Here is a 27,459-nt window from a genome sequence, read left to right on the forward strand (position 1 = left end):
ACAGGGAGTTGGTGGTAGATCAGAGAACTGCACTTGGATTTCTCAAGTCCTAGCACAGTACTTTAAACCACAAGCTGTGCAGTGGGGTTGATGGAAAGACAATGGCTCTCCAGGGTACAAGCACCGGTGAAGCAGAAGGGGAACATTCCATTCATACCCCTCCCTTTGTCTTTCTCCAGAGCCCCCCACGCCCATTGCTCCCCCCCAGCTGCTCCGAGCAGGTTCCACCTACTTGATCATCCAGCTCAACACCAACTCCATCATCGGCGACGGCCCCATTGTGCGCAAGGAGATCGAGTACCGCATGACCTCGGGGCCCTGGTCGGAGGTCCACGCCGTCAACATGCAGACCTACAAGCTGTGGCACCTGGATCCCGATACGGAGTATGAGATCAGCGTGCTGCTCACGCGGCCGGGGGACGGAGGGACTGGCAAGCCGGGGCCACCCCTCATAAGCAGGACCAAATGCGCAGGTAGGCACACTCCTTAACGCTGGAGGCCCCAGGCTATTGGCTGGTCCTTGATTGACAAGGATCTGCATGGGTATCCATTGGGTGCAGTGTAAAACCTGGTCATGATATTTTCTGTCATGGTGGCAGTCTCTGGACATTGTGCTTTTCCTGAACTGCCCTCAGTACCGCTAGCCATTGGTATTTTGGGGCTTGTCTACACTGGTAGAATTATACTAGGGTAGTTAAACCACTGAAGTTACACCAGGATAACTCCCCTTGCGGCCAGGCTTATTCCAGTAAGTTTAAACCACTTCCAAGCGGCATAAGCTCAACTGGAAAAAGGCCCCTCTTATACTGGAATGAGTGTCCATGTCGGGGGTAGAGGGGCAGGATGGGGCCCTGCTTTTCACTTCACACAAAGCCTAGGAACAAGGATGTGGTCCAGTGATTACAGAAGGACATGGAAGAGCAGGACTCCTGGGTTTCATTGCTCTAAGAAGGGAGTGGGGTCTAATAGTTAGAGCAGGAGACTGGGGGTCAGGACTCCTGGGTTCCCAGCTCTAAGAAGGGATTGGGGTCTAGTAGTTAGAGCTGGGGATGGGGAGTTCAGGACTCCTGGGTTTGTTTCCCAGCTTTACCACTGACTCCTTAAGTGACCTCAGGCAATCCACTTAACCGCCTGTGTTTGTTAAAGCTGAAAAGTTGTGGCAAAGGGCCCTATGTCCTTGACTATTTCCTACGGTGAAGTCTATGCAGCTCTTGTTATGGCTTTATCAGCTGGCAATCAGACAGATATTAACCGTCAACCCAGGCCGAAAGAAAATCAAAGAACCCCAAAGAAAACCCTCCTGGCGCGGGAGCTGGCTCTGCAGCCTGGATTTACTCTTTAATACACTGACAGGGGACGCAGTAAACTGACAAATGATTGTTGCTTCAGCAACTGGGTAAAGCAACAGTCAGAGCTTGCTGGCAGCGGGAGGATTAATAACAGCCCAGAACAATGAGGTTTCGCACCCACCATAACTCAGCTCCAGAGCAGCCGTTTCTTAGAGGCAGGTTGGAAGAGCAGTTGCGGAGGTGACGAGTGGGTTAAAAGGCAGGGGAGCACCTTGTATGAGTGAAGAAGACGCAGCAAAGCGCTGGGCTGGGGTGGCTTTCTGGGCTGAGCAGGGGACAAAGGAAGCACAGAGGGGCTTCAGCTAGCTTGTAGCCCCACTGCGCTAGGCACATACCAAATGAGCATCGTCGCCCCGAAGAGCTTGCAGGCTGAGATGGGACCATACTGGTGGGTGAGGGGAGATGGGCTAACAAGAATCCCAAGGGAGTTGGGAGCTTTTCTGAGGTCTGGCAACATTTGGGTGCCTTCATCCTGTGAGACCGACCCGCTTCCACGTTCTTTCTGTTGGGGACCCAAAGGAAAGGAGCCCGAGAAAAGTCTCTAGCAATCTTTCCAGCTCCAAGAAAATGAGGTCTTGTGGATAAAGCACAGCTTCACTGACTTCCATAGGAGCTGGGGTCACCCAGCACCTCTCGGGGTGGAGATGTGGAACAAGATCCCATCCTTAGACACCATGTGGCTGATGTACATGGCCGGTGCACAGCAAACAGCAATGAACACTTGCAAGATGATGCTAATATAGCCCCATCATCACAGCCTGTGAGGACCTCTCACCCCTCCTCTGCCTTAGGAAAGTACTAACACCCCATTGTACGGAGAGAGTAAGTGACTTGCCGAGAGTCAGATGCAGGAAGTCAGTGGCAGAGCTAGCCCAGAGCACCTGAGTTGTAGAGTGGTGCTTTAAGCACAAGCCCATCCTTCCTCAAGTGGCGGCTTCTAGCTGACCTGGACTCTGACCCTGTGGAAACATGTTCCATCACATGGGTGGCCAGCTGTCCGGTTTTCGACTGGAGAGTCCGGTCAAAAAGGGGACCTGATGATGTCAGGTCAGATCTACCGACTGGACACCCAATGTCTGGTTACTGCAGGCGGGAGAGGCGGGGAGGTGCTGAGTCATCACCCACGCCAGCCCCTACTCATCTGGGGCCGCCTCCTACCTGCATTGGGTGGCTGCAGCTCCCAGCTCCGGCCCCACAGGTGAATCCCTCCCGACCCATACAGGGGGCGTGAGGAGAGGGGAAGAGCAGTGAGCAACAGCGGGAGGGGCTCAGGCAGAAGGGGCAGCTGCTTGGGGGAAGAGGCAGGGCAGAGGTGAGGCCTGGAAGAAGGGGCGGGGCAGGAGTGGGGCCTGGGGGGGACAGGGACAAGGGCCCCTGGAGTGTCTGGTTTTTATATATTACAAAGTTGGCAACCCTAAAGGGTCCCTTGAAATCATTGTGACTGACAGGCTGCGTCAGCAGATGCTTCCCAAGGCCATTGCCTTCTCAAGCTCCAGATTGCACAGCGCCCTCCAGGCAGTGGCAGTGCAAGTCCAGGAGCCATTGGCTGCGTGTGCTCGCAGAACTTCAAAGGGCAGCTGCCTTCAGCTGCTACAGATTTGCTGCTAATTGACTTTTGAGCAACAGCATCCTGCAGCATTCGCTCAGCTCTATTGTTCCTTCACTGCGCGCCTTTCATGAGGGTTGGCTGGGTTGTCCCTGGAGGAGCGGAATGTCCTAGCGTGACTCCAGTCCCTCGGAGACTGGGGCACAATTAGCTGGATTGTAGCAGCAGGGGAACAGCCTGAATTCGTTCCAGGGCAGCACCAGCATCCAGGCTGGGATTTCCTCCACCTCGCCTGGCAGAGGCCCAGACTTCATTGGCAAACAGTCCCCCAGCCCTGACCTCTCCGTCTCCCTGATCCAAGATCAAATACAGGGAGCTCGCTTGCCTGGCTGGTAGCTCAGCAGACCTAGCAAACAAACATGTGTCGGGAGAGGGCTTGCTAACGAAGCCTGCACTCCAGTCAGACTCATTAAAGGCTGGTGGGGTGCATTGCTTAAAGCACAGCAAATGTACAGTGCTGATCCAGACCCAGGAGCACTGATTGTCAGTGGGTTAGTAAGAACAGCACTCTGCAGCTGCCTGCATGACACTTGATACAGAGGCAGTGTGGATCGGTGAACTCCCTATAATGGGAAGCACAGTCTGTGTCTAGCATCACTCCCTAGAGATGAGTGGCGCTCGGAAGTGTTGGATAAGCCTCCAGATCAGCTATGGGCCTGAGCTACGATGTTCTGACCCCGACTTGGATCAGAAGCTCCCCAAAGTTCCTGCAGCCTGTTGGAGAGGAAGGTTGGCCTTGCATCTCAGACACAGCCCTGGGAGGAGACCTGGGCTTGTTTCGGAAATGGTACCACTGGCGGGTATCACTGTGCCACGACTGACCTGACGATGGGGGCTTGACCGTGAAGATGGGGACACTCTCCAGTCCTTTCAGTCTAGCTTGCGGGAGGCAGATCAGCTGCACAGGCATCAGCTGTGTAAAAATGAGGGTGGGCGACTCCCTTGCCCAGCGGCAATGTTCCAGTTTCTCTGACTTCCAGGCCAGATATGTGGAGGAAGCTGCCCTTCATTCTCCTGTGCTTGGTTTTAAGCAGACTGCAGGTTTTATAATATTTGCTTACAAATTAAGTAAAATATTTGCCCTGATGGCTAATCCCATTTTAAAGCAGGAGAAAATCTGGATGGCTGTATTTCGGAACGGCCCAAGTGGCTGCGTGTCGGAATGGACTGCCTAACTGTATGACTGACGACAACACTGCGTACTGTGCCTGCTGAGAAATAATGAACTGTACTCTTCAGTAGCACCGTCCTTCTGCTCTGGCCCATCTCTGATTATGCAGCTCATTCTTTCACAGATAGGATAAACAGGAGCACTAACAAGTTCAGTGACATGACCAAGGCTATGCAGTGAGTCAGTGGCAGAGCTGGGAGTAGCCCCAAGGTCTTTTGACTCTCAGGTGGGCTGCTTTCTTTTGCCTTCCTCTGCAACATCAGCTATGGGTTGCTGCCAGAGGCAGGATATTGGAGCATATGGAGAAGTGGTGTGACCCAGCATTGCAAGTCCTGGACCTACTTTAGGTTCCCACATACAGATGATGTCACAAATGATACCCCTTCAACAGCATGAGTTCTGCCAGGTGGTGGCTCCAAAATCCATTCCCCCCTGGGTTTCACAAACCGCGAGGGGAAAAAGGCTTCTGCCCCATGGGAGCATTCAGAAGGAGGCGGCCCTTGTTTTAAAGACCTCCCCCATGTTGGTTGCCTTGACAACGGGTTGCATGAGGTCACAGAGGACAGGAGGTGTTCCAGTGCTGGCGTTTCAGACACTCCATGGCAACAGACTTCCTTGGTGTGCTGGGGATTTAACTGCTCAGTAACTGAACAAAGTCAAAGGGATCACGCTGACATTAAGGAGGAACACGACTGTTGCATGCCTGGTCCCCGTGAAACAGCTGCTTTTACGAGATGATCTGTAGCAGCCGTTTGTTGGGAAGTGCTTGCTGGCTGAGGATGAGGAAGGCACGGACTGCGTTCTCCGGATTTCTTCCATTTCCCCCCACACCTCCGCCCTCTGTCGGTTGAGGTGAACTGGAGCCTATAAATTAAACACACAAGAACGCTCGGGCTCCTTGTGCTGGGGAAGTAATGGGAGCACTTAACCTTTCTGGGAATTAGCTTGTTTTTGAGCTGGCAGATCCTGAATGTTATTTACAAAGCGATGTTATAGGCGTCCTTGTCATGTCTCCATGCAGACGGGGTGGGGGGGTTGTGAAGGCGGCTCCATTGCTGCTGACTTCAGGCCCCAAAGAAAACGGTTCGCTGATGTTACGTACCTCAGGTGAGTGCACATGGAAGATGTAAGAACTGACACTGACCTTCACCCCAAACTCTAATCACACCTTGAACTGCCTACTCCGTCTGGGTGCAAGCTAGCTGCTGCCTCAGTTTCCCCTCTCCCAACCTGGTTTGATTGCTGCGGTGGGTTGGCCTCTGGCTAAGTCATTAAAGGAAATGTCTGCCCCTTGCAGAACAGCCAAGTCCAAAATAGGCCCAAACCCCAAGTCTTCCATGCCGCTCTCAGGCTGGCCCCATCCCCTCCTCCCTGAGGGTTCGTCTTCTCTCCTTAGCCCCTCCTGGGCTCGTTGGAGGCTCCCGCAGCAACTCCCAGCCTTCTACTGGAGTTGTCCCTTCACTCCGACTCTCCAGGGGCTTCTGTCTTATCTCCGCCCCAGAAGACCTCCTGAGGTCTCTTCCAAACCTAATATTCTATGATTCTAAGGCCTAATTCACATGTCCCGCGTGGCATGCAATGTTGATAATTTTTTCCACCTGGGGAGGCAAGCGAAGTATGTGGGGCTAAACCCATCACCCTGTAAAGGGCTGGTCACCCTATGATACAGAGGTTCAGAAAATCCCCAACTGTGACAAGGCCCATCAGCAGGCCTTGAATCTGGGATCTCTCACTCTGAAATCAAGAGCTGGAGATAAAGGATTACATCTGCTAGCTGTAGGTGACTCATCTACATCTTTTGTGGGCCAGCCACTAGCGGGGGACACAGAGGTGCACCTTGGTAATGTAGGCCACATATGGAAAACCCTGCTTCATGAATTCTCAGCTTCGGGGGTCATGGCCTGGCTTCCTGGTGGGTCATGACTTCTTTCCCTCTCTTTCTGGCCAGGGTCCTGGTACTTTTTTTTCCTGTGAACCACTTTTTGGGTCTATGGAATAATCACCGTTACAGCTGGGATTTTCAAAGCCGTCTAGAGGACTCAGATGTGTCCAAGGCAGCTTTGGAGATGCCCCACTTGGTCAGAGCAGGCTCCAGCTAGGCACTTGCAGCAGCCCTGGAGGACATGCTTCAGAGGCAGATGGAAGAAACCCCACCAGAGACAGTTATGGAATAACCTGCTGACCAGGGAAATTCCCTCCCGGCCCCAGGTGGTTAGTGACTGGGTAGGCAGATAAGAGTGTGGTTGTGGGGCTCAGCACAGGTGAGCAGGCTGGGAGCAGAGGGGAAGTTGCCCATCCACCCTCTCTAACAGTCTGTCTTCACTGCAGAGTTAGCCCAGCAGGTTCGCACTTGGGTGTTGCCCTGTAGCCCCCCTGCTGTCCACACACAAACCCCTCTCACTGAGGTTAATGGTGCTTTCAGCCTGGGCTAGCTGGCCTTTCCTGGGCTGTAGGCTATATCCTGGGCTCTGTTTCCACTCAAGATGATAACCTGCCTGTTTTGCAGTGTGGGAGAAAACCTGCCTGTTTTGCAGTGTGGGATGATAACCTGCCTGTTTTGCAGTGTGGGAGTCTGCTATAGACCACCGGACCAGGGGGATGAGGTAGATGAGGCTTTCTTCCGGCAGCTCACGGAAGCTACTAGATCGCATGCCCTGATTCTCATGGGTGACTTTAATTTTCCTGATATCTGCTGGGAGAGCAATACAGCGGTGCATAGACAATCCAGGAAGTTTTTGGAAAGCGTAGGGGACAATTTCCTGGCGCAAGTGCTAGAGGAGCCAACTAGGGGGGGCGCTTTTCTTGACCTGCTGCTCACAAACAGGGAAGAATTAGTGGGGGAAGCAACAGTGGACGGGAATCTGGGAGGCAGTGACCATGAGTTGGTTGAGTTCAGGATCCTGACGCAGGGAAGAAAGGTAAGCAGCAGGATACGGACCCTGGACTTCAGGAAAGCAGACTTCGACTCCCTCAGGGAACGGATGGCCAGGATCCCCTGGGGGACTAACTTGAAGGGGAAAGGAGTCCAGGAGAGCTGGCTGTATTTCAAGGAATCCCTGTTGAGGTTACAGGGACAAACCATCCCGATGAGTCGAAAGAATAGTAAATATGGCAGGCGACCAGCTTGGCTTAATGGTGAAATCCTAGCGGATCTTACACATAAAAAAGAAGCTTACAAGAAGTGGAAGGTTGGACATATGACCAGGGAAGAGTATAAAAATATTGCTTGGGCATGTAGGAATGATATCAGGAGGGCCAAATCGCACCTGGAGCTGCAGCTAGCAAGAGATGTCAAGAGTAACAAGAAGGGTTTCTTCAGGTATGTTGGCAACAAGAAGAAAGCCAAAGAAAGTGTGGGCCCCTTAATGAATGAGGGAGGCAACCTAGTGACAGAGGATGTGGAAAAAGCTAATGTACTCTATGCTTTTTTTGCCTCTGTTTTCACTAACAAGGTCAGCTCCCAGACTGCTGCGCTGGGCATCACAAAATGGGGAAGAGATGGCCAGCCCTCTGTGGAGATAGAGGTGGTTATGAACTATTTAGAAAAGCTGGACGTGCACAAGTCCATGGGGCCGGACGAGTTGCATCCGAGAGTGCTGAAGGAATTGGCGGCTGTGATTGCAGAGCCATTGGCCATTATCTTTGAAAACTCGTGGCGAACCGGGGAAGTCCCGGATGACTGGAAAAAGGCTAATGTAGTGCCAATCTTTAAAAAAGGGAAGAAGGAGGATCCTGGGAACGACAGGCCAGTCAGCCTCACCTCAGTCCCTGGAAAAATCATGGAGCAGGTCCTCAAAGAATCAATCCTGAAGCACTTGCATGAGAGGAAAGTGATCAGGAACAGCCAGCATGGATTCACCAAGGGAAGGTCATGCCTGACTAATCTAATTGCCTTTTATGATGAGATTACTGGTTCTGTGGATGAAGGGAAAGCAGTGGATGTATTGTTTCTTGACTTTAGCAAAGCTTTTGACACGGTCTCCCACAGTATTCTTGTCAGCAAGTTAAGGAAGTATGGGCTGGATGAATGCACTATAAGGTGGGTAGAAAGCTGGCTAGATTGTCAGGCTCAACGGGTAGTGATCAATGGCTTTATGTCTAGTTGGCAGCCGGTATCAAGTGGAGTGCCCCAGGGATCGGTCCTGGGGCCGGTTTTGTTCAATATCTTCATAAATGATCTGGAGGATGGTGTGGATTGCACTCTCAGCAAATTTGCGGATGATACTAAACTGGGAGGAGTGGTAGATACGCTGGAGGGGAGGGATAGGATACAGAAGGACCTAGACAAATTGGAGGATTGGGCCAAAAGAAATCTGATGAGGTTCAATAAGGATAAGTGCAGGGTCCTGCACTTAGGACGGAAGAATCCAATGCACCGCTACAGACTAGGGACCGAATGGCTAGGTAGCAGTTCTGCGGAAAAGGACCTAGGGGTGACAGTGGACGAGAAGCTGGATATGAGTCAGCAGTGTGCCCTTGTTGCCAAGAAGGCCAACGGCATTTTGGGATGTATAAGTAGGGGCATAGCGAGCAGATTGAGGGACGTGATCGTTCCCCTCTATTCGACATTGGTGAGGCCTCATCTGGAGTACTGTGTCCAGTTTTGGGCCCCACACTACAAGAAGGATGTGGAAAAATTGGAGAGAGTCCAGCGAAGGGCAACAAAAATGATTAGGGGTCTAGAACACATGAGTTATGAGGAGAGGCTGAGGGAGCTGGGATTGTTTAGCCTGCAGAAGAGAAGAATGAGGGGGGATTTGATAGCTGCTTTCAACTACCTGAAAGGGGGTTCCAAAGAGGATGGCTCTAGACTGTTCTCAATGGTAGCAGATGACAGAACGAGGAGTAATGGTCTCAAGTTGCAGTGGGGGAGGTTTAGATTGGATATTAGGAAAAACTTTTTCACTAGAAGGCTGGTGAAACACTGGAATGCGTTACCTAGGGAGGTGGTAGAATCTCCTTCCTTAGAGGTTTTTAAGGTCAGGCTTGACAAAGCCCTGGCTGGGATGATTTAACTGGGAATTGGTCCTGCTTCGAGCAGGGGGTTGGACTAGATGACCTTCAGGGGTCCCTTCCAACCCTGATATTCTATGATAAACTTCTCAAGGGCTGAAAGGCCTCCAGTGCCTTCCCACAATTCCCTGTGTGCCCGGACGGGCAGACAAGTTCCCCCACAATTCCTTGGGAAAGGATCCTAGAACAGCTCAGTTCATGGTGACCCAGGGTATGTCTACGCTACGGAATAAGGTCGAATTTATAGAAGTCGGTTTTTTAGAAATCGGTTTTATATATTCGAGTGTGTATGTCCCCACAGAAAATGCTCTAAGTGCATTAAGTGCATTAACTCGGCAGAGCGCTTCCACAGTACCGAGGCTAGAGTCGACTTCCAGAGCATTGCATTGTGGATAGCTATCCCACAGTTCCCGCAGTCTCCGCTGCCCATTGGAATTCTGGGTTGAGATCCCAATGCCTGATGGGGCTAAAACATTGTCGCGGGTGGTTCTGGGTACATATCGTCAGGCCCCCGTTCCCTCCCTCCCTCCCTCCGTGAAAGCAAGGGCAGACAATCGTTTCGCGCCTTTTTTCCTGAGTTACCTGTGCAGACGCCATACCACGGCAAGCATGGAGCCCGCTCAGGTAACCGTCACCCTATGACTCCTGGGTGCTGGCAGACGCGGTACGGCTTTGCTACACAGTAGCAGCAACCCCTTGCCTTGTGGCAGCAGATGGTACAGTACGATTGGTAGCTGTCATCGTCATGTCCGAGGTGCTCCTGGCCACGTCGGCTGGGAGCGCCTGGACAGACATGGGCACAGGGACTAAATTTGGAGTGACTTGACCAGGTCATTCTCTTTAGTCCTGCAGTCAGTCCTATTGAACCGTCTTATGGTGAGCAGGCAGGCGATACGGATTGCTAGCAATCGTACTGTACCATCTTCTGCCAGGCAGGCAAGAGATGAGGATTGCTAGCAGTCGTATTGTACCATCTTCTGCCAGGCAGGCAAGAGATGAGGATGGCTAGCAGTCATACTGTACCATCTTCTGCTGAGCAGCCATGAGATGTGGATGGCATGCAGTCCTTCTGCACCGTCTGCTGCCAGCCAAAGATGTAAAAGATAGATGGAGTGGATCAAAACAAGGAATAGACCAGATTTGTTTTGTACTCATTTGCTTCCCCCTCTCCCCTGTCTAGGGGACTCATTCCTCTAGGTCACACTGCAGTCACTCACAGAGAAGGTGCAGCGAGGTAAATCTAGCCATGTATCAATCAGAGGCCAGGCTAACCTCCTTGTTCCAATAAGAACAATAACTTAGGTGCACCATTTCTTATTGGAACCCTCCGTGAAGTCCTGCCTGAAATACTCCTTGATGTAAAGACACCCCCTTTGTTGATTTTAGCTCCCTGAAGCCAACCCTGTAAGCCGTGTCATCAGTCGCCCCTCCCTCCGTCAGAGCAACGGCAGACAATCGTTCCGTGCCGTTTTTCTGTGCGGACGCCATCCCAAGGCAAGCATGGAGGCCGCTCAGCTCACTTTGGCAATTAGGAGCACATTAAACACCACACGCATTATCCAGCAGTATATGCAGCACCGGAACCTGGCAAAGCAATACCGGGCGAGGAGGCGACATCAGCGCGGTCACGTGAGTGATCAGGACATGGACACAGATTTCTCTGAAAGCATGGGCCCTGCCAATGCATGCATCATGGTGCTAATGGGGCATGTTCATGCTGTGGAACGCCGATTCTGGGCTCGGGAAACAAGCACAGACTGGTGGGACCGCATAGTGTTGCAGGTCTGGGACGATTCCCAGTGGCTGCGAAACTTTCGCATGCGTAAGGGCACTTTCATGGAACTTTGTGACTTGCTTTCCCCTGCCCTGAAGCGCATGAATACCAAGATGAGAGCAGCCCTCACAGTTGAGAAGCGAGTGGCGATAGCCCTGTGGAAGCTTGCAACGCCAGACAGCTACCGGTCAGTTGGGAATCAATTTGGAGTGGGCAAATCTACTGTGGGGGTTGCTGTGATGCAAGTAGCCCACGCAATCAAAGATCTGCTGATATCAAGGGTAGTGACCCTGGGAAATGTGCAGGTCATAGTGGATGGCTTTGCTGCAATGGGATTCCCTAACTGTGATGGGGCCATAGACGGAACCCATATCCCTATCTTGGCACCGGAGCACCAAGCCGGCAAGTACATAAACCGCAAGGGGTACTTTTCGATAGTGCTGCAAGCTCTGGTGGATCACAAGGGACGTTTCACCAACATCAACGTGGGATGGCCAGGAAAGGTACATGATGCTCGCATCTTCAGGAACTCTGGTCTGTTTCAAAAGCTGCAGGAAGGGACTTTATTCCCAGACCAGAAAATAACGGTTGGGGATGTTGAAATGCCTATATGTATCCTTGGGGACCCAGCCTACCCCTTAATGCCATGGCTCATGAAGCCGTACACAGGCAGCCTGGACAGTAGTCAGGAGCTGTTCAACTACAGGCTGAGCAAGTGCAGAATGGTGGTAGAATGTGCATTTGGACATTTAAAGGCGCGCTGGCGCAGTTTACTGACTCGCTTAGACCTCAGCGAAACCAATATTCCCACTGTTATTACTGCTTGCTGTGTGCTCCACAATATCTGTGAGAGTAAGGGGGAGACGTTTATGGTGGGGTCGGAGGTTGAGGCAAATCGTCTGGCTGCTGGTTACGCGCAGCCAGACACCAGGGCAGTTAGAAGAGCACAGGAGGGCGCGGTATGCATCAGAGAAGCTTTGAAAACCAGTTTCATGACTGGCCAGGCTACGGTGTGAAAGTTCTGTTTGTTTCTCCTTGATGAAACCCCCCGCCCCTTGGTTCACTCTACTTCCCTGTAAGCTAACCACCCGCCCCTCCTAATCCACCAGCCCTTCCCTAATCCACCAGCCCAGGAGGGGTGGTGGATTAGGGAAGGAAAATGCCACACAGCACTTTAAGCACAGCACTTTAAAAGTTTACAAGTTTAAAATTTATTGAATGACAGCCTTCTTTTTTTTGGGCAATCCTCTGTGGTGGGGTGGCTGGTTGGCCGGAGGCCCCCCCACCGCGTTCTTGGGCGTCTGGGTGTGGAGGCTATGGAACTTGGGGAGGAGGGTGGTTGGTTACTCAGGGGCTGCAGTGGCAGTCTGTGCTCCAGCTGCCTTTGCTGCAGCTGAACCATACACTGGAGCATACTGGTTTGGTCCGCCAGCAGCCTCAGCATTGAATCCTGCCTCCTCTCATCACGCTGCCGCCACATTTGAGCTTCAGCCCTCTCTTCAGCCCGCCACTTACTCTCTTCAGCCCGCCACCTCTCCTCCCGGTCATTTTGTGCTTTCCTGCACTCTGACATTATTTGCCTCCACGCATTCGTCTGTGCTCTGTCAGTGTGGGAGGACAGCATGAGCTCGGAGAACATTTCATCGCGAGTGCGTTTTTTTTTCTTTCTAAGCTTCACTAGCCTCTGGGAAGGAGAAGATCCTGTGATCATTGAAACACATGCAGCTGGTGGAGAAAAAAAAAGGGACAGCGGTATTTAAAAAGACACATTTTATAAAACAGTGGCTACACTCTTTCAGGGTAATCCTTGCTGTTAACATTACATACATAGCACATGTGCTTTCGTTACAAGGTCGCATTTTGCCTCCCCCCACCACGTGGCTACCCCTTCAACCCTCCCCCCTCCCTGTGGCTAACAGCGGGGAACATTTCTGTTTAGCCACAGGCAAACAGCCCAGCACGAATGGGCTCCTCTGAGTGTCCCCGGAAGAAAAGCACTCTATTTCAACCAGGTGACCATGAATTATATCTCACTCTCCTGAGGATAACACAGAGAGATAAAGAACGGATGTTGTTTGAATGCCAGCAAACATACACTGCAGTGCTTTGTTCTACAATGATTCCCGAGTACGTGTTACTGGCCTGGAGTGGTAAAGTGTCCTACCATTAAGGACACAATAAGGCTGCCCTCCCCAGAAACCTTTTGCAAAGGCTTTAGGAGTACATCTAGGAGAACCGCGAATGCCAGGGCAAAGTAATCCTTTCACATGCTTGCTTTTAAACCATGTATAGTATTTTAAAAGGTACACTCACCAGAGGTCCCTTCTCCGCCTGCTGGGTCCAGGAGGCAGCCTTGGGTGGGTTCGGGGGGTACTGGCTCCAGGTCCAGGATGAGAAACAATTCCTGGCTGTCGGGAAAACCGGTTTTTCCGCTTGCTTGCTGTGAGCTATCTACAACCTCATCATCATCATCATCTTCTTCGTCCCCAAAACCTGCTTCCATATTGCCTCCATCTCCATTGAAGGAGTCAAACAACACGGCTGGGGTAGTGGTGGCTGAACCCCCTAAAATGGCATGCAGCTCATCATAGAAGCGGCATGTTTGGGGCTCTGACCCGGAGCGGCCGTTCGCCTCTCTGGTTTTCTGGTAGGCTTCCTCAGCTCCTTCAGTTTCACGCGGCACTGCTTCGGGTCCCTGTTATGGCCTCTGTCCTTCATGCCCTGGGAGATTTTGACAAAGGTTTTGGCATTTCGAAAACTGGAACGGAGTTCTGATAGCACGGATTCCTCTCCCCAAACAGCGATCAGATCCCGTACCTCCCGTTCGGTCCATGCTGGAGCTCTTTTGCGATTCTGGGACTCCATCATGGTCACCTGTGCTGATGAGCTCTGCATGGTCACCTGCAGCTTGCCACGCTGGCCAAACAGGAAATGAGATTTAAAAGTTTGCAGTTCTTTTCCTGTCTACCTGGCCAGTGCATCTGAGTTGAGAGTGCTGTCCAGAGCGGTCACAATGGAGCACTCTGGGATAGCTCCCAGAGGCCAATACCATCGAATTGTGTCCACAGTACCCCAAATTCGAGCCGGCAAGGTCGATTTAAGCGCTAATCCACTTGTCAGGGGTGGAGTAAGGAAATCGATTTTAAGAGCCCTTTAAGTCGAAATAAAGGGCTTCATTGTGTGGACGGGTGCAGGTTTACATCGATTTAACGCTGCTAAATTCGACCTAAAGTCCTAGTGTAGACCAGGGCCCAGAGAACTGTGGGATGTGCCCCCGGGAGTCCTGGTGACATACAGAGGAGCACGGCACCCAGGGACACTGCAAAGCCCTACCTGTCTGACTGGCCTTGATGCCACTGCACTGACCTGTGTGTGTCCCTAGGGTCCACCCTGGGGCTGTTCATACCTGGGCCAGGCTAGCCCGGGCACTCAGACCCAGGTGCCGATCACCTGGGTTAGCCTACTCCCCGTGCGACCCGAAAGCCTCTCACCCAGCTCAGTGCTTTCCTGTCACTCACAGCTGCTGCTTCAAGCCTTGACAGTAGCATTCACTGGTCAATGGTGTCCAGATCTGCCGAAAGCTCTTGTGATGTGAGGACAGGCAGCCTCCCTCATCAGTGGGCCAGAGGAGGCGGCCCAGTAGAGTCACACCAGTTCCTGCCCTGAGACCTGACTGGGGGGCAGCCAGGGTCGTGCAATGGGGGCGGGGTAGCTGCGGGTTATTTTGTTCAGGAGGGAGTGCGAGTGGAGGTCAGGCAGGGATTTGCTAGATCTGTAGGGTGCAGTGTTGGCTTCCTGAGTTCTGGCCAAACGATTGTCAGACTGAGCGTGGCCACCTCTCTTCCAAGGATCACTAGCTTCATCTCTCTGGGAGTCAATCACGGACCACGAGAGGCAGAGATTCATAGATACCAAGGCCAGAAGGGTCAACTGTGATCACCTCAGCTGACCTGCGTAACACAAGCCATGTGCTGGCCCTGCATTCATTTCTGACTGATCTAGAGCAGATCTGGGAGAGAAACATCCAGTCTTCACTTAAACATTGCCAGGGATAGAGAATCCACCACAACGATGGCTCAGATCCCTCATAGCGCGTCACATGTCTCTTGTGTGGCTGGGCCGGAGAATGGGGGTGGCTGACACCTAACATTGCATGCGGTGCGGCCCTCACTCCACTGAGGGGATGCAAAGTGCCTTGACCAGTGCATGGCCCAGGATTGTTTGTATTCCCCCCCCCTCCAGCTCAGTGGCCTCTAAATTTAAGCTGACCCCATGCCTTGATAGTGCAGGAGTTTCTCCTCCCCCCAGCTATGGGGCCTACGCATCAGACACACAAGGGAGCCCGGCTGTAATGGATCCACTTGGATGCTGCCAGCATGACCCACACGATAGGTACCGATTCTTCTGTAATTCGCCAACCTTCTTGTGAAGCACTTTGTGTGCTAAGCACAATCCATTTCTTGGCAGCATATGGAACCACTTGCCCAAGCCACTGGTGGAAAATGGGCTCCTCCAAGACCCGCTTACCCCAGAGTCACTTCTGGGAAAGGGAAGCAGCTGCCAGCAGGTGTGTGGAGTGCACTTGCCCGTCCTTTATCTAAGGCAGCCCCGGAGCGATGGGAGATTTCCAACACAGCTGCATACCACCAGCCATGATTGATACTCTTCAAGCAGGAACGCCTGCATGTAATACAGCTGTAGTAGGAACTGTAAGCACAGGCGGCTCCATGCTGGCACTAATTGTATGGATATATTCAGCAATATTAATGCCAGCAGACATCCTTGTTAGCTGATCTCTAGCTAAACCACTCGTAGAATCTGCTTACATTGGCCTGGGGGTGCCAGGTTGTCTGTTTTCCACCAATCATTTCAACACACTGAAATAAAAAGGAGGTTGAAGCTTAAAGCCTGGCTTTCCATCAGCGCTGTGTGCTGCTCTCCTGGCAGAGAGGGCTAAGGGTGGGGCACTGGGAGTGGCTCATGCCCAGCAGAGCAGCAGCTTGTTCTCAATGTGAGATATGAGTCACAGGGGCCTCTCGGCTTTCTTCTTCATGCCTCCTTTAAGCCCCCAGCTCCTCCCTCTTCCCCCAGGTGGGGCTGTTGCACATTGTATTGGCTCTCATTTCAGGGGCATCAATTCTTTCCTCCATCCCTGTCTCATGGGGCTCAGCTCTGGGGTGATCTATACAGATGAACCCCAACCACCAGAAGGTGTTGGGGTCTCCAAATCAGGGGGTGGTTAGCCCTGGGAGGTTAAAAGATGGAGCCATGTTCCTGTCGTACATCTAAGCTTTGGAGAAGGTTAGCGCTGGGCAGGGCAGAGCGGGCGCATCTTCTACACTGTGCGGGAGCTAACAGAGCTGCCCGTGAGCCCTTTCACCAAGCTGTCCACATCCCCCTGCACTGTCCCCAAAGGAAATTCCACCCAGCATTGCCCCAGCGGAGTGCTCACCAGGCAATGGGTGTGATGCTATCGTGTGAGCCTGGGGAGTCATCTGTGGGGGCACGTGGCAGGGCTGTGGGAAGTGGGATTGTACTGGGAATGTCAGGACAATCCAGGGAATATTGGCACGCCTGGCTGTCCTACCTTATCCCCTCCACTTTCCCTGCAGAGGGATCTAAGCTGCCCCAGGCTTCCTGGTGGGAATGACTCCTGGTGGATTCAGGGCTTGGATTTGTGACTTGCTGCCTCTGTCACTGGTGTAATATTTTAGCAGCATGGGTTGTTTCTTCTTGGAGCGCTGGCCCCTATGTGTATTCCACTGAGTACGCATGCGTTCCTTGCACTTGGATTCAGAGAATTCTTGCAAGCAGTGTACAATAGGTCTGTGCACATGCCCTTGCCCTTCTCGTGCATCCAGGTGAGAGCATAAAGGGAAGAGCAGACAGACCATCTCTCCAGTTCCTTCTCACTGCCGCGTGGATTGGGTTGGAGCCTCCAATGTCCAGCGCTCCCCTTTGATTTCTTTGATCTGGAAATATTTCAAAGATTGCATTTTGTGTATAGTTCTTTATAGTTAATAAATTCCGTGCATCGGGAAACACCCCTGTGCCCCGTTATGGGTATTGGACTATTCCCAGAACTCTAGACTTCAAAAACTGTATGTCCTGCCCTCATTTCTTCTTGGTTAGAGGCGACCATCAGCGCTGCTTGTACTGCCTCTGGGAGGCACGTGTTGCAGCTAGCTCTTTCCCTGGCTGTACCCATGAGGTGTGGGAGTTCCGACTTTGAAAGCACCCCATGGAGATGCCATGAGGCCCCAGTGGGATCCAGGCCAAGGGACTGCCCAGAACATCAGCCTGAATCAACATGGCATGTGCTTCCCGCCAGGAGGTCTGGCTCTGGTGCGAGGGAATCCATGCAGGTCTCCCTCTAAGTCTGCTTCGAAGACATCTAACACACCTCTGCCTAAATGGAGCAAATCTGCTCATTTAACTGCTGAGGACTTGGTGGGTCCTTAGTCCCAGGGCCATGACTCTGAAGCCTTTAATGCCAGTGCTTTGTTGGTACCAGACTCTGTACCAGCAACACCAATTCCACCAACACCATCCTGGCCAAAAAGGTGGGTCCGTCGGTTCCAACAATCAGAGCTTCAGCCACTGGCGGTACTGTCACTGTCTCACACACCAGCCACACACAGCCTACGCCTCCAACCCCACCAGCAAGAGTGGATCGGACCCCTTGCACTCCAGGGAGACATTTTTGCTCTTCCCGAGACTCAGTTTCCCCCATTACTGGGGCCTCTGTTACTAGAGAGATTTTGACTCAACCAGGGGTGTTACCTGTGACAGAAGCCTGTCCCCTCTTCCATCTACCAGCTTGCGCCATTCCTCCATCGGAACCGTCAGAACCACTGCTGGACCCCGACCCCTTTTTCTCTTCCTCAGGAGAATCTGAGCCACCAGAGGAGCAATCACCCCTCCTCCAAGAAATGCTAGTCCACACAGGAGATCCAGACACTCCTGGCACTAACCTCCACCTTGACATTTACCTCGGGACAGGTGGTACCCAGTGCTGTAACTCCTTCCTGACCCAGCTTATTGTCCATCCTGGGGAACATGGGACCCGTACACCAGATATGCAGAGCCTATGCATTCTGCTAGGGAGTCACTCCACCATTCCCCTCTGAAGAAACAGCCAGCACTTTCTCTTGACCCCACAAAGCGGGACAAACCGGTTCCACTGGTACCGACAAGATTGTCGTCTTCATCTCCTGGTGAAGCAGTCACTGCAACGTGTCCATCCCCTCTGGACAACTATAAACAATTTCAAGATTTATTGTGCGGGGTGGCAGAAGGAACTCCAGATCTCCCTAGAGGAGGTCCAGGACTCTCAGTGCAAACTCCTGGATATCTTGCAAACCATCAGGTCCAGTCAAATAGCACTTCCAGTTAATGAAGCTACCCTGGAATCTGCTTGAGCAGTCTGGCATACTTCAGCCATATGTCCCCCTAACCCCAAGAGGGCAGAGAAATGCTATTTTGTTCCAGCCAAGGGAGTGAAATTTCTCTTTTCCTACCCTGCACCATACTCTCTGGTTGTCCAGCTTGCCATGGAGAGATCTGGACGGCAACATCCCAAATCCACTCCTTCTGGCAAGGAAGCTAAGCTTGTTGGGAAGAAAGGTCTTCACATCTACGAGCCTTCCGTTTCATATAGCGAACTATCAAGTGCTGTTGGCTAACTACGACAGTCTGAACTATTGCAAATTCACAGACTTGGAAGACAATGCACCACAACAAGATGGAGCTTACTTTCAGCATGGGTAAGCTGGTGGCTAGAACCACACTTCAGTCAGTGGTCGATGTAGCAGACACCACATCTAGGTCAAAGGTGGCCATTGTGAGGTGCCTGAGTCATGGCTCCACACTTTGGGATTTCCCAGGGAGGTCCAGAACACCGTGGAGGACTTGCCCTTTGATGAGGCCCACCTTTTCAGTGAGACAACAGATGAGTCCTCACATACTATAAAGGACTCCAGGGCCACCCTCCACACCCTGGGAATATATACACCTGCCCCAAATTGGAAATATCCCAGACAGACTTACTTACCGAGACCTGCGACTCAACGGTTTTATTGCCAGCGTTCTTATGACCCTCCTTGCAAAAGACAAATGGTAGAGAAGTTTTGTTTCCCTCCATATATATCTACAGCACCATCTCAGCCCATCCCCCAGCTAAGGGATATCTTTGACAGGAGTTCAAGAGCTGCACACAGTTAGTGATGCCACCACTACCCGATGCCCTCATGTCCTTCAGGGATCGTTTAGCACTATATTTCCACAACTGGAGTGGACAAGTGGGTATTAGATATTATCCAATCCAACTATGAGGTTGAGTTTACTTCCCTACCTCCTCCCAAAGCCTCATCCTTGTTCCTTTTCAGGGACCATTCTCACAAGGGGATTCTCCAGCAGGAAGTGGAATCCCTGCTCCAGCCAGGGGCAATAGAGTGGGTACCTCTACAACACCAGGGGAAAGGATTTTACTCACTTAGAGGTTGGAAACCTGTCCTCAATCTCTGCAATCTCAACTGCTTTATTCTCAAGCTAAAATGTCACGTGGTCACTCTGGCATCAGTGGTCCCATCCCATCCCATCCCAAAGGACATTTGGTTTCCATCTCTTGATATGAAGGGCGCTTACTTCCCCTATTTTGATGACTGGCTTCTCATTGCCAGGACACATCAAGAAGCCTATGAGTTGACTTCATTTAATGCTTCAGCTACTTTACTATCTAGGAGTCCGTGTGAACCTGGAAACGTCTATCCTCATTCCGATGCAGACCATAGACTTCATAGGGGCAAACCTAGATTCAGTCACAGTGAGAGCTTGTCTACCAAGGGACAGGTTTCACACCATGACATCCTGTTAGACCAGGTTATGTGCCACCCTCAAGCTCCTGTCAGAACTTGTTTTTCTCTCTCCTGGGGCATGGGGCTTCATGCACTTATGTTACCACATTTGTCCAACTCCACCTATCATGCCTGGCTTTCAGGCATGTTTCTGAACAACATGTTTCGTTCTCTCAGAATGGCTGGGTTTTGCCTCAGTTCCATATGAGTTCGCCTGGCAGCAATCAGCGTGTGCCATCCACCATCAGATGGTTGTTCAATTTTCACTCACCTGTTGACTAACAGATTCTTGAAGGGCCTAATCAAAACCTTCCCACCAGTAAGGAAATATTCATCACTGGGACTTCAACCTTGTCCTTTCAGCACTCTCTAAGCCTCCTTTCGAGCCATTAGCTATGTGTTGGGTATCTCAAAGTTGCATTCTCTGTAGCCATCACCTCAGCCAGAAGGGTGGGGGAGCTCGGAGTTCTAGTCGTGGCTCTGCCATACACTCAGGTCTCTTTATGACTTCATCTGAAATTCACCCCCAAAGTCGTTTTGGAATTGCACATAAACCAGTCAATCCACTTGCCTGTGTTTTTCCTGAAACGGCATGCATCTGAGGAGGAGAGAAGACTGCATTTGTTTGACGTGCAACGCCTACGTGCAAAGGCCACGGCCAATCAGAAAAATTCACCAAGACTGTTTCTTGTTATAGAAGAATGAGTCCGAGATCAAGCTAGATCCTCCCAGAGAATCTCTAAATGGATCTCAGACTGTATCCTGCTCTACCAGTTGTCGCCATCTTCCTCCCCATCACAGCATAAGGAGCTCATTCTACAAGAGCACAAGCAACTTCATTGGCATCGCTTGAGAAAGTGCCTTTCCCTAACGTTTGCAGAACAGCTATGTGGACTTCCCTCCACAGGCTTATGAGACGTCGTGCTCTAGTGCAGAACTCCTCCTTTGATGCATCCTTTAGGAAAGCAGTCCTCCAAACGGCTTGGCTGCCTACAACCTTGCACCTGCCTCCTTCTAGTGACCGACTTGTCAGTCACCTGCAGTGGAATACACACAGGGACCTGCACTCCAAGAAGAAGAGAAAGTTACTTACTTTATAGTTAGTGGAGGTTCTTTGAGGTGTTTGGCCCTGTCTGTATTCTATTATTCACTCTCCTTCTCCTCTGCTTTGGATCTTTAGGATTTGCAGTAGAGAAGGAACTGGAGAGGCAGTCGATCTGCTCCTCCTTTATTCCCTCGGTTAGAAACATGGCAGTGGTGCATGTGCAGACCAGTGGACATTGCTTGCAAGAATTCTCTGACTCCGGGTGCATGGAACACATGCATACCCACAGTGGAATACAGATCGGGACCACATGTCTCAAAGACCCTCCAGCTGCAATATGATCAGTAACTTCCTCTTTTTGTGCTCTGCATATAGGAATGTTTCAGCCAGAGAGAAATGAAGGCAGAAAGAGCAAAGTTTACTGGTGATACCCATAGCTTTTAAAAGAACTGCACCATGACTGACAGCAAGCATTCCTCCGAGATCTGCATTCAGTTAGATAGCGCTAGTATCTGTATTTGTGCCATCTGGTGACTCCTAGCTGTGTTGCAATGGGCAAAGGATATACTCCTGCAGCAGGAGAAAGGAGCACTTCAGGCACTGGATGCAAATCCCATGAGGGTGGGCAAGGAGCTCTATTTGGGAGGTGAATGGCAATTGAATAGCAATACTTGGCATTTTGCTAGCCTCTTGAAGCACCTTATAAATGAACGAAGCCTCGCAAATCCGCTGTCATTTTGCTGGGAGACAGGACAATGATTTGTCATCCTGTTCCCTTGCAGCGTGGCAGCATAGTGTGATATGATGACTCAGATATCAGTGTCCTGATGAAAGGTTTCTGCTTGTTTCACCTGCAGCTCTTCTGGGGGGGCTGGTTATAATTTCTCCTGTTCCTTCACAGAGTGGTGGTGACCCTTCCTTTAAATCGGTCAGGTCCTTAGGATGACCTTGGTGTCAGAGCTTTGATAGGATGAATGCACTGCCCGGGCTGGGAGTTCAGCCTGGCTTGGGAGCCAGCCTTGTTAATGAGGGTAACTGACATCAAGAGCAAACATCTTTCAGAAGCAGGGCAGTGCCATTCTCTTGATGCAAACTCATGGGTTAGGGAAGATGCGGCAGCTGCTGCAGAAATAACCCCTCAAAGGCAATGTCCTTGTCCTAGATGTGGCATTGAAGATATATTATGGAGGCATCAGGGGCAGCTCTGTAGTTAAGTCTGTGTTGTACTTTTCCTTCTGTCTCCACTCTTCAGTGATGGAACTGGAGACCTGAGTCTCATTTGGGCTGCTCTATACACTCACTTTAAGGCCCCTCTGCATGGCTAGATGAGTCTCAGGTCTGCTCAGGTCTCATTTGGGCTGCTCTATACACTCACTTTAAGGCCCCTCTGCATGGCTAGATGAGTCTCAGGTCTGCTCAGTCCCACTCCTTGCTGCTGTTTCCCTGGGCTTTCTTCCTATCCAGCCTTTCCAGGCCTTCTCCACCGCAGCCTCTCTAGGTTCTCCCTTGTTTCGGGGCTGGGACTCTCAGGGCCCTCCCCTGACAAAATCCCAGCATACAGGTATAAAGAACAACCTCATTCCACCCTCTGTGGGGTTGATCTTATGTCCCTCTCACTTAAATGCCTCTCAGAGCTTGCTCCATAGAGGTCCAGTCCCTGCCGGTTTGCCAGGATCTCCCACCAGTGCTGTTCTGTGCCACTCCTGGCTGCTTGCCAGCCTCCCCTATTCAGGTGAGGAGCCCAGGCCTTGCTGTCATTCTTCCTCTGTAATCCCAGAGTGACTGCAGCCTCGCTCCCCGCAGCCCCCTTCTGCACTAAACCTCCTGCCTTTATAATCACCACCCAGACCTTAAATTGGGTGTAAGTTACATTTACACTTACTTTGTCTCCTTTATGCTGCTCAGAGCGGTGTAAAGGGGCCTTAGTGTAAATGAGAATCCAGGCTCCATGGTGGTCCTGCAGAGCCCTCTGCTTTGCTAGATTTGGGTCTTCCTGAGCAATTAGGCTGCACCGTGGACCTGCTTTCACTAGGATCAAAGCTGAGGTTCACCAAATTAATTTCCTTTGGGTCCTGCCCCAGATTTAGCCCCATTACCCTTCCTGGTGGATGGTTTTCCTTGTGTCACGCCTCTCTCTCTCTCTCCCCCTCCCTGCCAGAGCCCATGAGGGCCCCCAAGGGCCTGGCCTTCTCTGAGATCCAGTCCAGGCAGCTGACACTGCAGTGGGAGCCGCTGGGCTACAACCTGACGCGCTGCCATACCTACATGGTCTCACTCTGCTACCGCTACTTCGTGGGCACCAGCCACAACCAGACCTTCCGGGAGTGCACGAAGATGGAGCACAACGTCCACCACTACACCATCAAGAACCTGCTGCCCTACAAGAATGTCCACGTGAAGCTCACCCTCTCCAACCCCGAGGGGCGCAAGGAAGGGAAGGAGATGATATTCCAGACGGATGAGGATGGTAAGTGCCAGCTGCGGCCCCTGTGCACTGGGACGCCCGTGGCAGGGCAGCCTCTCCTTCTGCCTCTGCACCAGGTAAGCCGCAGCTTGGGGCAGGGCAGGGGAGCACCCAGAGAGGCCACCGAGGGATCCTTGCAGATGGGGAATATGGTGATGGGGGCAGTCCAGGGGACGTGCTCTATGATGTGTGCATGTGTGCACCTTGTCCTTTTCCTTGGGGATGGTCCACTGCTGTGCTGTGAGAATAACTCCCTTCCTCTCACTATGGTAAAACAATCATGTGTCCTGATCCTGACGCTTTCCTGTCTACTTAAGCCAAAGCTTACTTCAGCTAATGCAAGGTGTTCTGGGACAGCTAGCACAAGAGAACGGGATTATAGTAAACGTATATGCCAAATTAAGCTATGTGACTGCTGTAATATGTGTGCTTAGTGCTGTTTGTCTTAATGCATTCTAATAGGCGAGTGGTGTGGAGAATACTTGTTATTAATATACCATTGATATGCTAGCCAGCTCAAACTGGTTGGCAGGACTCACTCACACCAAGAACCACTGGCTCGAGCAGACCACTAGGCCTCTCTCCTTCCTACCCTACATTCGTCCCTCATCCATCACCTCTCCCTGTGCAATCTGTCCCTGTCTGGACTGAGCGCCAGATTGGGTCGCTCCAGGCTGGGCGGCGCCCAATGCCCTGGCTGTTCTGATTTGTGTCTTTTCAGTGGAAGGGCTCTAGTTCTCCTTCCAAGGGAAGGTGGTGGCCCTACGGTAGGTAAAACATCCTGTGTAGGACAGGGCATGTGATGGGGCCCAATCCTGCACTCCTAAGAACACTGCTGAGTGAGCACCAAGTTATTCTGCCCAGTAGCGGGAGTGAGCTTGAAGAGGGTATTGCCTAGTTAGGTGCCTCACTCCTGGGAGCAGGATGGTGCTTAGCCCGACACAAGCCCATCCTCTACCCATGTCACGGCCCTTTTTGCTGCGTGTTCTTTCAGGCGACGGAGCTGGCTCTCAGGCGGCGGGTGTCTGCCTGCCTTTCAGAGCAGAGAGCTACATCTTGCACTTACCCTGACTTGTGCCAAGTGGTAGTTTCCACCCGCACTTTGCGTAACAACTTTGTCTATGGCCTTAGGACTGGCAGGACCAAGACAACCAGGCAGCGTTTTTCAATTCTCCATCAGAATTTCTAGTTTTGTCGCATTTCTCCTTTGTCAACCAGATTGTCCTCAGCACCAAACATCCTTGGTCTTCGTTCTTCTTGTTCGGGAATCGAAGCCTCATAGCAATCATAATAATTAAAATAATTAGTACCTTACATTTAGGCAGCCCCTTTAACCCGAGGCTCACAAACACTAATTAATTAAGCCTCTGTGAGGTAATTATAAACAGCAAGAAAGAGTCAGAGGTCAGCCTGCCTCAGTTATAGGCTTTGTTTCGCTGACCGGTGTTTGCACCCGGCACAAGAGCACGGACGTGCGGTTTCGTAGCAGGTGAATGAGCTCCTTGCTCTTCATCGGATGACCCGTTTGTGTGGATGAGAGCACAGCAGGCCCTGGCTCCTTGTGGAAAGTGTTTCCCCAAACCATCTGTGCACAAATTCTCTCATGTCATTCCTAGCCCTGGCCCAAGACAGACATGACCCTGAGGCTCACCACTGCTGTGGGCTGCATCTTCTGAAAGGGAGCCAGTGCTGGTCTAGCAGGTGGCATACCTGGGCAGGTCTTGCTCATCTCCCTCCCCTTGCTTGGAGTCTGTGTGTCGCCACTGCTCTGGGTCCATACACGATGTCTGCAGTGTTACTGCAGACGCTGGGTCTGAGCCATCAGGGCCCCCGTCATGCCCACCCGAGCTGTCGTACATTTACCCCAGCTCTGCACCAGGTTAGGCAGCCTCTTCCCCTTCCCCCTCATCCAGGGAGCTGAGAGTTCTGGCTAGGGCAGGTATCCCCGGGTGGGCAGGTGACTCTTGTCTTAAAGCGTGTTGAGGCCTGAAAAGCCAAAGCCTCCTGCTGTGGTCGGAGCCCTTGGGACAAGAGGCCCTGCCATCAGCACTGGAACCCGATTGCCCTGTGCTGGGATCTAGCTCGTCCCCCTGATGCTGATCCACTGGGCTGGCCTGCCCTACGCATGTTAAATAATTGTTTCTGTGCCCTCGGAGAAGTCCCCATTCCCATGCTAGTGCTTGCTAGATGGCTGGCTCTTAGCAGCCACTAGAAATTAGAGATGGAAAAAACCTATTCCCGGTAGGTCATCCAGAGCAGTGATTCTCAATCATTCCCACTTGTGGCCTCTCCCTACTCCCATATACCCAGCAGCTGGCTGGAACTTCCCTCCCACTTAGTAATATGGGAAAAGTAGGGTGGCCCAATGCTCAGGATGAGTTCCTAGGATCTAGACCATCCCAGGACCATCCTGACTACTGCAGCATTGAAGTCAGAGGGAATTTTGCCATTTAATGGGGCTGGTATTTCAGCTTTGGCCCCTTTCCTATATTCTCCAGTGCTTTGCTCTGTTGAGTTTTCAGTGTCCCAAGAGACTCGGTTCCTGCCACTTCTCAGCACTGCAGCCTAATCGAGCAGGAAGCGTTTGCTTGACATTCAGCATACATTTCCCTTCTCTCTCATGCTGTGCCAGGCAGGGATTAGCTGAGTGGTCTCGCCCTATAAAGTTAATTTCGAGCTCTGAAGATCCAGATAACGTGACATGAAATACAAGACAGAACAGTGTTCTAATGAAGTGGAACTGGTACAGTATTTCAGGAGCCAGCCATAGGAGATGTACTGTGTCCCATGGGAGCTCAGGGAAGGTAACTTCCACTAATGACTCATTATGCTTCTAATATACCAACTCCCTTCTCGCTACCCAGTTTTCAGCCCCCACACGTGCTGGAGTGACTCGGACAGCGGAAAGGGCTGCACGCCCCGGGAACCTGCCACCTGCTGGGCGTGCAGGAACGGTGGCTTTGGTTGCACGAGGGCATGATCAGGTGCTGTGCAGGGGTAGAGTGTTGGGCCGAGGAAGACAAGGCGTAAAGAGTGGAGTGGGGCAGGGGGCGCCGGGCAGATCCAAGTGGCGTGGCTGAGGGTGCTACCAGGCAGCCCCCTAGTTAAAGGTGCTGGATGCTAGCTAGATCCTGGCTATATGAGCGGAGCCGCAGGAGCAAGGACTCAAAGGGGAGAACGTTATTAGCAGTAAGGCTCATGCTTAAATCCATGTGTCACACATACCCATGTCTCCAACATGACCATCCTCACCTTCTATGTGTTTAGCAGTAATGGAGCAGGCGCACATGGGCTGGGGACATCATCCTCCGGGCAGAGAGGATACATCATTTGCACTGGTGTATAACAGCTTTGCAGATCCTGCTGGGAGCTGTGCAAGGACTGCAAGGGATGGGGGCTTAAGCAGCAGGACATTCAGGAGTGACTCCTGCAGAGAAAGGCCCTGGATGAAGTGGAGCGTCTGGGCTGCACAGAGGGGCAGGAGAAGGCTCTTCCAGCCATTACAAGCTTTTGGGTGTGCCTCTGAACCTGGGTCTTTTGAGGTTCACCCATCACTTACAATTAAGTTGCCTAAGCAAGAACAGAATGTGTAAGACGTAAAACATGCTGGCCGGAGAGCATCAACAGCCCCCTGTCCCTCACTGGCATCCTACCCTGTGATGCTCCAGATTTGGTTCAGGTCAGAACATCCTGGGGGTGCGTAACCTCTCTGCAGTCGAAGGAACAGCGGGAGAGCTAACCTAACCTAAGCAAGAACAGGATAGGTACCGATGTAGTCACAAGGGAACGAATTGCCTGTGCCTCTCTTCCAAACTATAGCCTTAGCAGAAGAGTTTACAACTGCAGGTTACAAGATAATTAATCTCTGCAATATGTTTTAGCCTCAAGTATTAGCAATTGACCTGGAAGAATCTGTAATTACTAAGGACAGTATTAGTGGGTTTAATTTGCATACTGTGGAAGCCTGGTGCGTTGGCTTTGACTCCATGGAAGGTTTATCTGATCGGCCTGTTTAGGAAGCTTAGCAAGGAAAACAAAATGGCAGAGGCTGTGGCAACACTTGGCTTCTTCCTGGGCATTTTCAAACTCCGCTCCTAATCCACTCCCCACTGTCTGTAGGGCCCGGAGTCGTTCTAGCCCCAGGCTATAGTGCATAGAGATGGCAAAGTTCTTCTCAGTGAC

The 27,459-nt window shown here is 51.7% G+C and overlaps 1 protein-coding gene across 16 annotated transcripts in view; it reads left to right on the forward strand.

Annotated features, from left to right (window-relative positions):
• PTPRU (protein tyrosine phosphatase receptor type U) overlaps positions 1–27,459 on the forward strand; it is a 321,138-nt gene that overhangs the window by 157,501 nt on the left and 136,178 nt on the right. For all 16 annotated transcript variants that reach the window (XM_073317468.2, XM_073317470.2, XM_073317476.2 and 13 more), the window contains exons 7-8: positions 180–473; positions 22,972–23,280. In XM_073317468.2, the coding sequence (XP_073173569.2) occupies positions 180–473; positions 22,972–23,280 (603 nt within the window). The remainder of the gene's footprint in view (positions 1–179; positions 474–22,971; positions 23,281–27,459) is intronic.

Source organism: Lepidochelys kempii, chromosome 19 (assembly GCF_965140285.1).
Source record: "Lepidochelys kempii isolate rLepKem1 chromosome 19, rLepKem1.hap1, whole genome shotgun sequence".
Classification (NCBI taxonomy): domain Eukaryota; kingdom Metazoa; phylum Chordata; order Testudines; family Cheloniidae; genus Lepidochelys; species Lepidochelys kempii.